Source organism: Betta splendens, chromosome 5 (genome assembly GCF_900634795.4).
Source record: "Betta splendens chromosome 5, fBetSpl5.4, whole genome shotgun sequence".
In the NCBI taxonomy this organism is placed as follows: Eukaryota; Metazoa; Chordata; class Actinopteri; order Anabantiformes; family Osphronemidae; genus Betta; species Betta splendens.
In genome coordinates this window covers 1398930-1415483 of record NC_040885.2, presented here as the reverse complement: position 1 = coordinate 1415483, position 16554 = coordinate 1398930, and the positions used below count along the sequence as shown (strand labels likewise).

Genomic DNA, 16554 nt, shown 5'->3' with positions numbered 1-16554 from the left:
ACATTCAGCTGCAGACGCTGCTGCGAAGGACGACAACCCCTCCCTCTCCTGATCCTCGTTTCCTCTCCTCATCCTTGTTCCCTCTCTCCAACTCTCTCTATCCTTTCCTTCCTTTCTTCCTCTCTCCCTGTGCTTTAAACATTTTCTACCTCGCAGGAACGCAGACTCTGGCTGACGAATGGTTCCACCTGTAGCCATGGAGTCTGGTTTGGGCCTGATGACACGCCGTGCCGCCCAAACACCTTTTCCCCATAATTCAGATTTCCCAACAGGTGAAAGCAGGCGACAGGACCATTACACCATCCAACCAGGGCACTGGGTGATCGTTAAGGAGTTCAGGAGGAAGCACTGGAACTCCAAACGGTGGCGAGGCCACTTCCAGGTCCTTCTGACGACCCACACGGCTGTAAAGATCGCAGAGAGAGCGACTTGGATCCACTCCACTGCAAGAAGGTCCCGGATCCAACAGACGACCCTCCATCTACATCTACACCACACAAGAAAACCACCACTGACGAAAAGAATTGAGAAGAACGACCCTCGCTGTGCTCACACACGCACTGAGGCGAGGCTGCGTTGACCGTTCAGCTAAAGGTGTGAGCCAAGCGCCGCCTGAAGCTGCGCCGATGAATCACACTATCAGATCATACATCTACACACACGTTCCTGAGAAAACACACACACGAGCAGCCTTGAGTTGCCGACGCTGGACGACGTGTAGACTCTTCACATCACGGGAGTGACAGTGACTCAGACGACATTGGGAGGAAACCTGGCGGTGATAACGAATCCCAAGTGTCTCTGTGATCAGCTGATCACAACCTGAAGAACCCCAACGAACAATCAATACTTCAACACACAGGTTGGAAACAATCTAACGCTACTGTTCAACAGGACGAAGCAGATTGTTACAAGACATCAATTGTAACCTCGTTGCGTTAGACATTTTATGTTACTCTGATTATTGCCTTTATCATATGATGTTTCCTTGTAACTTTACACACTATTTTTGAATGAGAAAATTCACAACAACAACACTGAGTTTAAATATCTATATACTATCTATATAAATATATATATAATATTAAATATAATATAGTTGATTTGGTGTTTAATTTGCTCACAATCACTTATTCACTGCTACAATTAGTTTTTATCCTTCATCTACAGATGACAGAGGTTATGAGACAAAACGCATCATCATTCTGGTTAAATCCCTGAATCTCCTATTCGCTCTAGACGCAAATGTACATTTAAAGATCCGAAAGCATGAAATCTATCTTAAGATTATATGATACAGAACCCCACCGGAAACCTATGGCTATCATACATTAATTATCTTTATTACATTACAATTGAATGGCCGTAGACACGTTGTTAGCAAAGAAAAAAGGCGGTTGTGTTATGTTTGGAGACGCGTGTTGTACTTACATCCTGAATAACACTGATTCTAATGGTATTGTGGCGAAGGCGCTCCACGGCCTTCAGAATCTCAGCTAACTCTGGTATAGGTTCTTTCCCTTGGAAATTGGCTAGACGAAATGTCTGGAAAATGGAAATCTGTCCTCATGTCCACAGCTGTTTCCTTTATAATTGAGATGGCTGTGATTCTCTTGTTTGGTTTTTGCGTTATCCCACTGGTTAAAGGTCTCATCATGCGTGCGACCTCAGCAACACTCTCGTATCAAATGACACAATGAACTATGTTCAAAAACCCCAACTCTAATTCACGTAATGACTTTGACGAGGGCTATCTGATCACAAAATATAATCTGGTACAAATATGATTATGGACTTATTTTCTTCACATGCTCATACAGAGGTTATTCTTGTTTAACTACCCACCAAAACAGCTCCCAACCTTTTATCCCTAAGTTACTTGCATTTTTATGTGAAGGTGTATTTTTGAATTTTGACTTAATACACTTACTGTTTCATTTGTAAGGGTTGTTACTACAAAATGCAATGTTTGAAAAAATTTATTATTTTAGTGTTTGATTAATGTGTAATCAAAAGGGGGGAATGTAATGGAAAAATTTTGCCTTGTGCTGTTTCTTATCCAACACACTCGTCATGTGCTGGTTAGGTGCAATACTGAACATTCTTACACAAACAAATAATCTCTTGTGCCCTGACGTACATCAAGTCTAAACATCTGATGCTCCATTTGACTGACTAATAATTTCTGATATATGTTTGTCTTTTACACCCGGACTCTGGCTCCATCCTATCTGACTCCCCACCAGACCCAAGGCTGTTAAAGCAAATGCATCTTGTCTTGGAAGCTCGGTGTTCCTTCCTTTGAATAACAAGACATGACGATGCAGAAGTGAGAAAGCAAACATTCTCACTCACAGCGAGATAAGGTGGCGCAAACAATTCCATTGCTGCAGAGAGACATTCCACCAGAGCCAGAGAAAGGGGTTAAAAGGCAGAAGCAACTTGAGGATCGTGGGCTCTTTGCATCACACCTTCGTGGTGTGTGCACTGATCTCCCCAGCTGGTTTTTGGTTTGTTGATGTGCACGATCAACATCCATGCTTTTTATTTGCTTTCCCCATTATTTTTATTTTCTTTATTATTTCAATAAATCGCACAAAAGGACAACTCTCTCTCATCTACTTCTTTATGGAAAATTTCCACCACAGATACCCAGGCCGCAACTAAAACTCTTCCTAGACGTTTACATTCCTAATATTAGTGACTTAGTGACCTGAAATAAATTGTTGGAAGTAAAATTAGTTGCCTGAAAACATACTTGAACACATAATACTCAGATTTAGGGACAGGCGATCAGTTAGATCAACTACTGCCTGGGAGCACTTGATACCGTGACATGACTCTATGAATAGTGGTAATAACATGATGCACTTTAAAAGCTGACGGTCAGCTCTAGGAATCACTCAACTGAACAGGGACTTGAACCCTGGACCCTCTTGATACTATGATATGACTGTATGATTAGTGGAAATTATACCGTGCACTTTATGACCTCATGATTCTTGAACCCTGGCCCCTCAGAATAAAAGTTTGATACTCTACCATCTGAGGTACCCAGCCTTAAAGGTCTACTACATGGATGTGACTGACTTTTGCATGGGCCAGCTTGATACTTCGGTGTCATTGTCTAAGTATTGACAAGAACCCTGGGCATTTCAAGACATCTTGGTTGTTTTTAACTTAGAAAATAGGATTAGTCACCTGAAAAATGACTTGCTCTCGGGATCCTCAGATTAAAAAACTCGCGCTGATTTAGAAAAACTACTGCCTGGGAGCACTTGATACCATGATTTGAGTGTAAGAGTATTGAGAATACCATCATGCACCTCAAAACCTGACAAACTCGCCTGAACAGGGACTTGAACCCTGGACCCTCAAATTAAAAGTCTGATGCTCTACCGACTGAGCTACCCAGGCCTCAACTAAAACTCTTCCTAGACGTTTACAGTCCTAATATTATTGACTTAGTGACCTGAAATAAATTTTTGGAAGTAAAATTAGTTACATGTAATCATACTTAAACACAGAATCCTCACATTTAGGGACTGGCGATCAGTTAAATCACCTACTGCCTGGGAGCACTTGATACCGTGACATGACTCTATGAATAGTGGTAATAACATGATGCACTTTAAAAGCTGACGGTCAGCTCTAGGAATGGCTTACCTGAGCAGGGACTTGAACCTTGGACCTTCTTGATAGTATGACTTGACTGTATGAGTGGTGGAAATTACACCGTGCACTTAAAAACCTGATGGTTGGCTCTAATTAAGGATCACCTGAACAGGGACTTGAACCCTGGCCCCTCAGAATAAAAATTTGATACTCTACCATCTAAAGTACCTAGCCTTTAACAACAACTGCTTCTACACTTTTAAAGTTCCAAGTACAGCCAATCACAAAAACTAGTTTACCAAGAGTGGCGCACAAAGCAAACCCAGGCTTCAAGTACAGGTACTCCTACACATGTAAAATTCCTACTACAGCTGACCACAAAAATTAGTTTGCCAAGTGTGGTGCATTGAGTCTCTGAGTTGTCCACACAAAAAATTACCTCTTCAATTCCTTCACAGTGAGACAAATTTACAAGGGATGAAGGTCTACTACATGGATGTGACCGACTTTTGCATGGGCCAGCTTGATACCTTGGTGTCATTGTCTAAGTAATCACAAGAACACAGGGCATTTGAAGACATCTTGGTTTTTTTTAACTTAGAAAATATGATTAGTTACCTGAAAAATGATTTGATCCCGGGATCCTCAGAATAAAAAACATGCGCTCATTTAGAAAAACTACTGCCTAGGACCACTTGATATCATGATTTGACTCCTAGAGTATTGAGAATACCATCTTGCACCTCAAAACCTGACAAACTAGCCTGAACAGGGACTTGAACCCTGGACCCTCAGATTAAAAGTCTGATGGTCTACCGACTGAGGTACCCAGGCCGCAACTAAAACTCTTCCTAGACGTTTACATTCCTAATATTAGTAACTTAGTGACCTGAAATAAATCTAGAAGTACTGTGACATGACTCTATGAATAGTGGTAATAACATGATGCACTTTAAAAGCTGACGGTCAGCTCTAGGAATCACTCAACTGAACAGGGACTTGAACCCTGGACCCTCTTGATACTATGATATGACTGTATGATTAGTGGAAATTATATCGTGCACTTTATGACCTCATGATTCTTGAACCCTGGCCCCTCAGAATAAAAGTTTGATACTCTACCATCTGAGGTACCCAGCCTTGAAGGTCTACCACATGGATGTGACTGACTTTTGCATGGGCCAGCTTGATACTTCGGTGTCATTGTCTAAGTATTGACAAGAACACCGGGCATTTCAAGACATCTTGGTTGTTTTTAACTTAGAAAATAGGATTAGTCACCTGAAAAATGACTTGCTCCCGGGATCCTCAGATTAAAAAACTTGCGCTGATTTAGAAAAACTACTGCCTGGGAGCACTTGATACCATGATTTGAGTGTAAGAGTATTGAGAATACCATCATGCACCTCAAAACCTGACAAAACTCGCCTGAACAGGGACTTGAACCCTGGACCCTCAGATTAAAACTCTGATGCTCTACCGACTGAGCTACCCAGGCCTCAACTAAAACTCTTCCTATACGTTTACAGTCCTAATATTATTGACTTAGTGACCTGAAATAAATTGTTGGAAGTAAAATTAGTTACATGTAAACATACTTAAACACAGAATCCTCACATTTAGGGACTGGCGATCAGTTAAATCACCTACTGCCTAGGAGCACTTGATACCGTGACATGACTCTATGAATAGTGGTAATAACATGATGCACTTTAAAAGCTGACGGTCAGCTCTAGGAATGGCTTACCTGAGCAGGGACTTTAACCTTGGACCTTCTTGATAGTATGACTTGACTGTTTGAGTGGTGGAAATTACACCGTGCACTTAAAAACCTGATGGTTGGCTCTAATTAAGGATCACCTGAACAGGGACTTGAACCCTGGCCCCTCAGAATAAAAATTTGATACTCTACCATTTAAAGTACCCAGCCTTTAACAACAACTGCTTCTACACTTTTAAAGTTCCAAGTACAGCCAATCACAAAAACTAGTTTACCAAGAGTGGCGCACAAAGCGAACCCAGGCTTCAAGTACAGGTACTCCTGCACATGTAACATTCCTACTACAGCTGACCACAAAAATTAGTTTGCCAAGTGTGGTGCATTGAGTCTCTGAGTTGTCCACAAAAAAAAAATACCTCTTCAATTAAACAAATATGTGCATCCTTCACAGTGAGACAAATTTACAAGGGATGAAGGTCCACTACATGGATGTGACCGACTTTTGCATGGGCCAGCTTGATACCTTGGTGTCATTGTCTAAGTAATCACAAGAACACCAGGCAGTTCATGACATCTTTGTTGTTTTTACCATAAAAAAAAGGATTAGTTACCTGAAAAATGACTTGATCTCGGGATCCTAGGATTAAAAACCTTGTGCTTATTTAGAATAACTACTGCCTAGGACCACTTGATATCATGATTTGACTCCTAGAGTATTGAGAATACCATTATGCACCTCAAAACCTGACAAACTCGCCTGAACAGGGATTTGAACCCTGGACCCTCAGATTAAAAGTCTGATGGTCTACCGACTGAGGTACCCAGGCCGCAACTAAAACTCTTCCTAGACGTTTACATTCCTAATATTAGTGACTTAGTGACCTGAAATAAATCTAGAAGTACTGTGACATGACTCTATGAATAGTGGTAATAACATGATGCACTTTAAAAGCTGACGGTTAGCTCTAGGAATCACTCAACTGAACAGGGACATGAACCCTGGGCCCTCTTGATACTATGATATGACTGTATGATTAGTGGAAATTATACCGTGCACTTTATGACCTCATGATTCTTGAACCCTGGCCCCTCAGAATATAAGTTTGATACTCTACCATCTGAGGTACCCAGCCTTAAAGGTCTACTACATGGATGTGACTGACTTTTGCATGGGCCAGCTTGATAGCTTGGTGTCATTGTTGTTTTTAATTTAGAAAAAAGGATTAGTTACCTGAAAAATGATTTGATCCCGGGATCCTCAGAATAAAAAACATGCGCTCTTTTAGAAAAACTACTGCCTAGGACCACTTGATATCATGATTTGACTCCTAGAGTATTGAGAATACCATCATGCACCTCAAAACCTGACAAACTCGCCTGAACAGGGACTTCAACCCTGGACCCTCAGATTAAAAGTCTTACGCTCTACCGACTGAGCTACCCAGGCCTCAACTAAAACTCTTCCTAGACATTTACATTCCTAATATTAGTGACTTAGTGACCTGAAATAAATTGTTGGAAGTAAAATTAGTTACATGTAATCATGTAACAAAACATACTTAAACACAGAATCCTCACATTTAGGGACTGGCGATCAGTTAAATCACCTACGGCCTGGGAGCACTTGATACCGTGACATGACTCTATGAATAGTGGTAATAACATGATGCACTTTAAAAGCTGACGGTCAGCTCTAGGAATCACTCAACTGAACAGGGACTTGAACCCTGGACCCTCTTGATACTATGATATGACTGTATGATTAGTGGAAATTATACCGTGCACTTTATGACCTCATGATTCTTGAACCCTGGCCCCTCAGATTAATAGTTTGATACTCTACCATCTGAGGTAACCAGTCTTAAAGGTCTACTACATGGATGTGACTGACTTTTGCATGGGCAAGCTTGATAGCTTGGTGTCATTGTTGTTTTTAACTTAGAAAATAGGATTAGTTACCTGAAAAATGATTTGATCCCGGGATCCTCAGAATAAAAAACATGCGCTCTTTTAGAAAACCTACTGCCTAGGACCACTTGATATCATGATTTGACTCCTAGAGTATTGAGAATACCATCATGCACCTCAAAACCTGACAAACTCGCCTGAACAGGGACTTGAACCCTGGACCCTCAGATTAAAAGTCTGATGCTCTACCGACTGAGCTACCCAGGCCTCAACTAAAACTTTTCCTAGACGTTTACAGTCCTAATATTAATGACTTAGTGACCTGAAATAAATTTTTGGAGGTAAAATTAGTTACATGTAATCATACTTAAACACATATTCCTCAGATTTAGGGACCGGCGATCAGTTAGATCAATTACTGCCTGGGAGCACTTGATACCGTGACATGACTCTATGAATAGTGGTAATAACATGATGCACTTTAAAAGCTGACGGTCAGCTCTAGGAATCACTCAACTGAAAAGGGACTTGAACCCTGGACCCTCTTGATACTATGATATGACTGTATGATTAGTGGAAGCTTGATAGCTTGGTGTCATTGTCTAAGTAATCACAAGAACACCGGGCATTTCAAGACATCTTGGTTGTTTTTAACTTAGAAAATATGATTAGTTACCTGAAAAATGACTTGATCTCGGGATCCTAGGATTAAAAACCTTGTGCTTATTTAGAAAAGCTACTGCCTGGGACCACTTGATACCACGATTTGACTGTATGAGTTTTGAGAATACCATCATGCACATGAAAACCCGAGAAACTAGCCTGAACAGGGACTTGAACCCAGGACCCTTAGATTAAAAGTCTGATGCTCTACCGACTGAGCTACCAAGGCCTCAACTAAAACTCTTCCTAGACGTTTACATTCCTAATATTAGTGACTTAGTGACCTGAAATAAATTGTTGGAAGTAAAATTAGTTGCCTGAAAACATACTTGAACACATAATCCTCAGATTTAGGGACCGGCGATCAGTTAAATCACCTACTGCCTAGGAGCACTTGATACCGTGACATGACTCTATGAATAGTGGTAATAACATGATGCACTTTAACCCTCACGCAGCCTTCGAGGGGGTCAGTCTGACCCCACGAGACAAACTATGAAACTTTTGATTCTTTTTACGTTTTTGGCCACAAGGCACCTACGCGTCGCAGGATCCGCTGCGGCTCGGTCACCGCTCCCTTCTTCTTCGTCACAGGCCCGTCCCGCATCCTCCCGGGGTCCGGCGCGACCCCGGCCCACGGAACCTTCCCGTCAGGCGTCCTGCCGGGGTCCGGCGCGACCCCAGCTCCCTGTACCTCCCCGTCAGGTGTCCTCCCGGGGTCAGGCGCGACCCCAGCCCCATGTACCTCCCCGTCCCGCATCCTCCCGGGTCAGGGCGCGACCCCAGCTCCCTGTACCTCCCCGTCAGGCGTCCTCCCGGGGTCCGGCGCGACCCCGGCCCCATGTACCTCCCCGTCCCTCATCCTGCCGTGGTCCGGCGCGACCCCGGCCCCCTGTACCTCCCCGTCAGGCGTTCTCCCGGGGTCAGGCGCGACCCCGGCCCCATGTACCTCCCCGTCCCGCGTCCCCCCCGGGTCAGGCGCGACCCCAGCTCCCTGTACCTCCCCCGTCAGGCGTCCTCCCGGGGTCAGGCGCGACCCCGGCCCCCTGTACCTCCCCGTCCCGCCTCCTCCCGGGGTCAGGCGCGACCCCAGCTCCCTGTACCTCCCCGTCAGGCGTCCTCCCGGGGTCCGGCGCGACCCCGGCCCACGGAACCTCCTCGTCAGGCGTCCTGCCGGGGTCCGGCGCGACCCCAGCCCCATGTACCTCCCCGTCCCGCGTCCTCCCCGGGGTCAGGCGCGACCCCCGGCCCCCTGACCTCCCCGTCCCCGCGTCCTCCCGGGGTCAGGCGCGACCCCGGCCCCCTGTACCTCCCGGTTCTCAGAGTAATGGCTGTCTACAAGAAGACGGTAAGAAAAGCGTTTCAGTGAAATAATACCTTCTGTTTTAAAATGTTTGTTAAAAACGAAAACGAGGAGAGAGAGAGAGACGAGAGAGATGCTTTGGCTTTTTTGTTTTTCCTTTTTCAGCTGCAGACCATCGCAGTCATTTGATCAGAGCGGAGGGCAGCCAAAGGCCTCAGTATCTTGAGGATTACAACAAAAAAAAGGCACAGTGTGACTGTTCCCTATGAGCCGCCCCAGGTATCACTGCCTCTCACTTCTGACCTTTCCCCTAACGTAGCAATTAAATGTTATCATTCTGTTGTGCCTCTCGTTCCGCTTTCACGGTTTGTCATCCCTGAAATTACCCGTGCACTAAACGACTACTATCCTGCATGTGTTTCAGCCGGGCTCAGAGATCACCACAATCCTGTTCAACTTCATGTGCAACAGCTCCTGCATGGGAGGCATGAACCGCGGACCCATCCTCACCATCCTGACCCTTGAGACTTCAGAGTACGTATGGTTTCATCTACCAGGATTGGTGTGAGCTGAAATGTATTTGCTGGATAAAGAGTAGTGTTACATGGAAACCGAGGGTCGACGTGGTGTAACTTGATCTCCTGCTTTATCTATTTGCCTGTTTTATGTTTATTTGTTTCTAAATGTAACTTGAAGTTGAAGTTGTGCATCACTGTTATCCCACCTCAAAGATAGCTTTTGCACCCTTAGTAAATGTTTTTCTACTGTCTTTTAGCGGACAACTTTTGGGCCGAAGATGCTTCGAGGTGCGTGTCTGCGCGTGTCCCGGCAGGGATCGTAAAACAGAGGAGGCAAATAGTGCCAAACTGCAGACAGGGGCCAAACAAGTGAAGAAAAGAAGTATGTGTTTGTTTATTAATGCTGGGTTTGTCTTTGAACCTTGGCTGTCTTCTATCTTACGGATCACGTTTTGCTTTTCTAGAAAGTGCCCCAGCAACAGATCCTGATATGTGCAAAAGGAAGTCTGGCTCAAGCACAGACGAGGAGGAAGTATTTATGTTGCCAGTTAGTACACACACAAAGTATTTAAAAAATCTAGTGTTGTCACAGAATTGCAGCTCTCAATTTAAATCCTTTTTTTTTCTGCAGGTTAAAGGCCGTGAGCGCTATAACATGTTAAAAAAGATAAATGATGCATTAGAACTGGCTGAAAAAGAGGCGTAAGTATCTTTAAACTACAACACACACACACACACACACACACACACACACACACACACACACCGAAACTGTGATCGGATGTCACTTTGATAAACATTAGCTGCTACGGAACAGCTGCATGAGACTTTCAGCATTGCATAGCTGTAGCGTTAAATACTTTTCCCTTAAACCAGACGTGTCCCATCTCTGTTCTGCATGGTCACTGTTTGTTTCCTCTCTCCACAGTAAAAACAAAACTGGGCTTCTAAGGAACTGCTGCCGTCCAGTGGAAAGCGCGTCTTGCAAACAGCAGAACGAAGCGACAGCGACTAGTTGCAATCTGCCTTCTTTTAACCGCCATGTACGAGTACGAACATCTACGATCATGACTATGAATCATTGTTTACCTCCCTTTGATGTTTCTACATTAATTCCTGCCATCAGTCTGAGGGCATACGTTGAGCAGTAACGTATTAACAATTCAGTGGGCCTTTACTATTTTTAACTACAAAGCCCTTTAAATAGTTTTTTTTATCTCCTGCAGGTTATGTTCAGTGTTGCTTCCTGGCCAACATCCCTCAGCAGGAGGCTGCACGATCATCGAGTTCAGATGAACTGTGCGACCCCAGCCCCCCTGTACCTCCCCGTCCCTCGTCCTGCCGGGGTCCGGCGCGACCCCAGCCCACGGAACTTCCCCGTCCCTCGTCCTGCCGGGGTCCGGCGCGACCCCTGCCCACGGAACCTCCCCGTCCCTCGTCCTGCCGGGGTCCGGCGCGACCCCAGCCCCCTGTACCTCCCCGTCCCGCATCCTCCCGGGGTCAGGCGCTACCCCCAGCCCCCTGTACCTACCCGTCAGGCGTCTTGCCGGGGTCCGGCGCGACCCCATTTTTTTTGTTTTTTATTTTTCCTTCTCCTTTCCTCCCCTTTACCTCCACCCGTGCCACAGGCCCACTGATGATGAACATGATGATGATGACGACGAACATGATGATGATGATGATGATGATGATGATGATGATGATGCAAGCAGACAGCTGCGTGCAAGGGCTGACCATTTTAAAACGAAAAATAAAACAGACCAAACAGGCAAAAACATTTGATTAAATGCCAAAAGTTTATTTAATAATATAAAACAGTTATGAAATAAAGGAGTACAAGGCGCATTCCGTACAGTATAATTTAATCGGTACGCGTAAAGCAACAGAGGCAGGCGTAGAAAGAAATTGAATACGGCCCCTTTTTTTTTTTTTTTTTAATCTTCATCAACGGGATTCTCGGCTCATCAAACTTGACGCGAAGCAACTTTCGCAGCAGCGCCAGCATCAGTATCCCGCACCGTTGGTTGTGGCTCTCGCTCCGCCGCGAGCCGCACACGACGCAGGGCATATCGTAGCCAAAGCCGACATGGCCTTCCACGGCCTCCTTCAGCATCAACTCGGGGAACGCCACGTAGCCCCTTCTGTAACGCTCCTTGCCTATCATTGCTTTCCGGAGGCTTTCTTTGCCAGAGAACTTTTTCGCCAGGAAGTCGCACTCCTCCGCTCCGGCAACGTGCACGTGATACACATGCTCTCTCAGCATGTTGTCACCCGCTACGAAACGGGAAAGCCTGACGCCGCACGCATCACACACGTGAGTGTCTACGCTGTCCAGCTCATACGACATGCCCTCAGCGGCTTGCCCAGCTCCCTGAACAGGTTGTCCGCAGTGCGAGGGCCGACCACGCTCCTCTCGCTCGGCCCTTTTCGTGTACAGCAAGAGGCTTGCGCTGTAGTCGTCGTCCAGCTGGGTGTCGGTCAGATACGCCGTGAATCTCTCGCAAACTTCTTTGCATCTGTCGCGGTGTCGTCTCCCCGCGCCGGCACAGATGACGCATCGCTTTACGTTTAGCAGGTAACATTTGCCACCGCTGGCAAATAAGAGGGCGTCCGGAAACGCCACCATGCCGTGGGCGAACCTGAGTTCGCCCAGGTCCAAGGCCAATTGATCCGGTGGCAGGTGGCGGTGTCTGTAATGAGCCTTGACGCGAGCACACCGTCCGTCGCTGGCCAGGATGTGTTTTGTCCAACAAGTCCCTCAAGGCACCCTCAGCGGCGTTTACACACAAACAGTCGCACTCCAGACCTTCGTCTCGGCCTTCTTTCGGGTCTGGGAATCCGCTATGATCCAACGGGCACGGGGTTCCCTCTTCTTCTACGCGAAGGCGCAGACAGTCTGTGGTCCGCTCGAGCCGCGGCTCGAACACCGCGCAGCCGTCGGTTTGCAGGTCACCTTCTTCTTGAGAGGCCATAGCGTTGGAACCTTTCGACGAGACTGTGGATAAACGCTCGTTCCAAGCTTGTCAGGTGAAGTGGTACTGCGACCGTATTCTCTCTGCGACTTTTAAGGTTTGCCGCACCCCCCCCCCCCCCCCGCAAACAGGCACCCAACCCAAAATCTGAACCGGCGAGGCATCCTCCAACCGGCTCATCGTCATCTCACCGCCAGACAACTCCTCCTTAACCGTCCTCCACTTTGTCCAACGTGGAAAAAGTCCTCCGACCGGGGCAATTTATTCCCACCAGGAGGATCCTCCAACTCGGAAAAATCCTGGGAAATCGAGGGGAAAACTTGTGTAAACTGTGTTAAAAATTGAAAATGAGGCGGCGACTGGTCAATGGGTTCCGCCGCAGCGCTCCTCACATTGAGACTGGTGGAATAGCGTTGACACAATAGCGCAGGCCTCAGTGCCCGCAGCAGCCACGCTCCCCATACATGTAAATAAAAAAAATAAAAATTGATTTCAACCACCCACCCGTCCCGCGTCCTCCCGGGGTCTGACGCGACCCCCACGCTCGCACACACACACACACACACACATTATTTGAATATTATCATATTATGAGGGAGAAAATAAAGACCAAATAAGCAAAACTTTTGATTAATACTAAATATTTATTAAATATAAAACAGTAATCAAAGAAAGGGGTACACAATGCATTCATATGCACTCATATTCATATTCATATTAAAACCTCAGAGAGACCGAAATCATCCCACCACCAGAGAACTCGGGAACCGTTCTCCACTTTATCCAACGTGAAAAATCCTCCAACGTGGCAGGGTTATCCCACCGGAGGGATTCCTTCAACGCGGTGAAGATTCCTCCAACTTGGAAACTCGGTGTTTTTGTGTGTGTGTGTGGTGTGTGTGTGTGTGTGTGTGTGTGTGCTTTCCACCTGCAAATTATTTCACCACCACCCTCACGTCCTCCCTAGGTCCAACACGACCCCATGAGCCGCACACACACACACAAACACACACACACACAACACACACACACACACACACACACACACACACACACTGATTGATATATTATATTATATATATATTATATTATATTATGAGGGAGAAAATAAAGACCAAATAAGCAAAACTTTTGATTAAATGCTAAATATTTATTGAATATAAAACAGTAATCAAAGAAAGGGGGTACACAATGCATTCATATGCACTCATATTCATATTCATATTAGAATTCACATCACACGTATTCCAATATTCCAAAAGTGTCCGGACACCTTAATCGGCACACGTAACGACAGAGGCTGGCGGGGCGGGGAGAAGCTCGATACAGCCGGCGATGTGAGCCAAGAGTTCAGAGACAGACTTGAACGGGACTCTCCTAGAGCCATTCACGAGCACGTATTGGAAACCGCGCGGGGTCGAACAAAACAAAAACGCTCCGAGTACACTCGTCGGTAGCGATGTCAAACAGGTATCCCGCGTCGTAGCCGCCCATATAACAAAAGACTATCCCCCGCGTTCGGCTTCACCTCGGGCAGCTTGTCCGGATAGGCGTACAGCCCCCACCAGGTGTCGCCCAGTGTCGTTATCGCGCCGCGCACCTCACTCAGCAACCTCGTGGCAGACAGATCCTCAAAGCGCACTCCGTCTTCCTGGGGGGGACTCAGAAGCCTGGCGCGGTCCTCGGCGATAACTTCGCCGATCAGCCTCACGGGGTCCAACGCCGTCCCGTAAGGGTCGGACCAATATGGGGGCGGTGGCGTCCATGACCGTGTCGTCGCGAGCCACCGGCTCGAAGAGGATCTTGTAGACTCCATTGTAAACCACCAGAGAGAAAAATTTCAGACCCCTCACGGTCCTTGATTGCACCCCAAAGAACAACGCCGTCACCCGACTCTTTCCGGGGACTTGGGATGCAGTCGGCCAGCAAAACTATTCCCCTCGCACGGTGTAACCGCGCGCGCGACACAGATGCACCAGCCCCTTGCCGGGCGAGGCCCAGATCTTCCCCGTTAGGGACCTCCATTTCCTCCCAGGTGGCGTTCAGGAGCGCCCAATTTCCCACGGGTCTGCGTTGCGAGACGTGAGGATGCGCGTCTCGCCAGACAGCGAACTTGTCATTGTCTCTGGCTTTTCCAGTGCCTTTAGAGAAGGTCTCTAAGATCTGAGCGACGGCGACGAGCTCCGGTCCGTTAGAGAAGTTAGAGGTCTCTGCGTCCATGTCGGTGAGCTCTGTTCAGTTTAGAGGGGACGGGAAGAGTAGCCATCCTCTTCTGTCCTTCTGTGGGGTTTATATGAACGCCGACCGTGGGAAGGTGGCAGGTCTGACCGGGGGTCCGATCCCCGACCCCTAACCTTGTTTTTGTTTTGTTTTTCGTATTCCTCTGGCACCACATCTCCATCGCTGCCAGAGGCATCAAACCAAAATCATCTCACCACGAAAGAACTCGGAGCCGTTCTCCACTTTATCCAACGTGAAAAATCCTCCAAGCTCCTCCAAGTTTATCCCACCAGAAGGATTTCTCCAACAAAAAAAAAACATCTAACCTGGGGGGGGGGGGGGGCCTTATTTCACCACCACTCTCACGTCCCTCAACAAGACCCCACACACACACACACACACGCACGACACACACACACACACCTTCTCCACTTTATCCAACATGAAAAATCCTCCAACCTGGCAGTTTATCCCACCTGAAGGATTCCTCCAACGTGGTGGGAAAAAAAATCATCTAACCTGGGTTTGTCCAACGTGAAAATCCTCCAACGCAGCAGTTTATCCCACCAGAAGGATTCCTCCAACGTGGTGGAGATTCCTCCAACTTGGAAACAAAACCCACACGCACACACACACACACACAACACAACACACCACACACACACACACACACACAACACACACACACACACACACACACACACACACACACTTTCTCCACTTCGTCCAACGTGAAAAATCCTCCAACACGGCACAGTTTATCCCACCAGAAGGATTCCTCCAACGTGGTGGGAAAAAAATCATCTAACCTGGGTTTGTCCAACGTGAAAAATCCTCCAACACGGCAGTTTATCCCACCAGAAGGATTCCTCCAACGTGGTGGAGATTCCTCCAACTTGGAAACAAAACCCCCACACACACACACACACACACACACACACACACACACACCACACACACACACACACACACACACACACACACACACTTTCTCCACTTCGTCCAACGTGAAAAATCCTCCAACACGGCAGTTTATCCCACCAGAAGGATTCCTCCAGCGTGGTGGGAAAAAATCATCTAACCTGGGTTTGTCCAACGTGAAAAATCCTCCAACACGGCAGTTTATCCCACCAGAAGGATTCCTTCAGCGTGGTGGGAAAAAATCATCTAACCTGGGGGGAGAGTCGGGATCCTGTCACCGGTTCGTCCAACTTGAAAAATCCTCCCAACCTGGCAGTTTATCCCACCAGAAGGATTCCTCCAGCGTGGTGGGAAAAAAATCATCTAACCTGGGTTTGTCCAACGTGAAAAATCCGTCCAACGCGGCAGTTTTATCCCACCAGAAGGATTCCTTCAGCGTGGTGGGAAAAATCATCTAACCTGGGGGGAGAGTCGGGACCTGTCACCGGTTCATCCAACTTGAAAAAAATCCTTCAACCTGGCAGTTTATCCCACCAGAAGGATGCCTCCAACGTGGTGGAGATTCCTCCAACTTGGAAACAAGACCCCACACGCACGCACGCACACACACCACCACACACACACACCACACACACACACACACACACACACACACACACACACACTTTCTCCACTTTATCCAACGTGAAAAATCCTCCAACGCGGCAGTTTATC

At 46.8% G+C, this 16554-nt stretch overlaps 1 protein-coding gene and 7 non-coding genes across 9 annotated transcripts; 1 reads left to right on the top strand and 7 right to left on the bottom strand.

Moving 5' to 3' along the window:
• Positions 1-3344: 3344 nt before the first annotated feature.
• On the bottom strand, positions 3345-3417 carry trnak-uuu (transfer RNA lysine (anticodon UUU)). The gene has a single exon. It is a non-coding gene; the product is annotated as a tRNA-Lys (tRNA).
• Positions 3418-4376: 959 nt separating this feature from the next.
• trnak-uuu (transfer RNA lysine (anticodon UUU)) lies at positions 4377-4449 on the bottom strand. Its single transcript has one exon. It is a non-coding gene; the product is annotated as a tRNA-Lys (tRNA).
• Positions 4450-5040: 591 nt separating this feature from the next.
• On the bottom strand, positions 5041-5113 carry trnak-uuu (transfer RNA lysine (anticodon UUU)). Its single transcript has one exon. It is a non-coding gene; the product is annotated as a tRNA-Lys (tRNA).
• A 976-nt stretch (positions 5114-6089) lies between these two features.
• On the bottom strand, positions 6090-6162 carry trnak-uuu (transfer RNA lysine (anticodon UUU)). The gene has a single exon. It is a non-coding gene; the product is annotated as a tRNA-Lys (tRNA).
• Positions 6163-6709: 547 nt separating this feature from the next.
• Positions 6710-6782, bottom strand: trnak-uuu (transfer RNA lysine (anticodon UUU)). The gene has a single exon. It is a non-coding gene; the product is annotated as a tRNA-Lys (tRNA).
• A 655-nt stretch (positions 6783-7437) lies between these two features.
• On the bottom strand, positions 7438-7510 carry trnak-uuu (transfer RNA lysine (anticodon UUU)). Its single transcript has one exon. It is a non-coding gene; the product is annotated as a tRNA-Lys (tRNA).
• Positions 7511-8062: 552 nt separating this feature from the next.
• Positions 8063-8135, bottom strand: trnak-uuu (transfer RNA lysine (anticodon UUU)). The gene has a single exon. It is a non-coding gene; the product is annotated as a tRNA-Lys (tRNA).
• A 1003-nt stretch (positions 8136-9138) lies between these two features.
• LOC129604129 (histone-lysine N-methyltransferase SETD1A-like) lies at positions 9139-11643 on the top strand. Of its 2 annotated transcripts, none has more exons than XM_055509083.1 (8): positions 9139-9254; positions 9375-9488; positions 9634-9743; positions 9985-10109; positions 10192-10274; positions 10359-10429; positions 10656-10776; positions 10954-11643. In XM_055509083.1, exons 3-8 carry the CDS (start codon positions 9670-9672, stop codon positions 11362-11364), a joined length of 885 nt encoding a protein of 294 aa, XP_055365058.1. In that variant the 5' UTR covers positions 9139-9254; positions 9375-9488; positions 9634-9669; the 3' UTR covers positions 11365-11643. The 2 variants fall into 2 exon arrangements, with proteins under 2 accessions (XP_055365058.1, XP_055365059.1); XM_055509084.1 differs by having other exon boundaries at positions 10656-10770; positions 10954-11639.
• Positions 11644-16554: the final 4911 nt, after the last annotated feature.

What these genes read in the sequence shown, in the direction of transcription:
- LOC129604129 (XM_055509083.1), top strand. Translation starts at nt 9,670, where the DNA reads ATGTGCAACAGCTCCTGCATGGGAGGCATGAACCGCGGACCCATCCTC. An exon ending in CTGACCCTTGAGACTTCAGA is followed by an intron (nt 9,744 to 9,984) that starts GTACGTATGGTT and finishes ACTGTCTTTTAG; the next exon opens with CGGACAACTTTTGGGCCGAA. An exon ending in AGGAAGTATTTATGTTGCCA is followed by an intron (nt 10,275 to 10,358) that starts GTTAGTACACAC and finishes TTTTTTCTGCAG; the next exon opens with GTTAAAGGCCGTGAGCGCTA.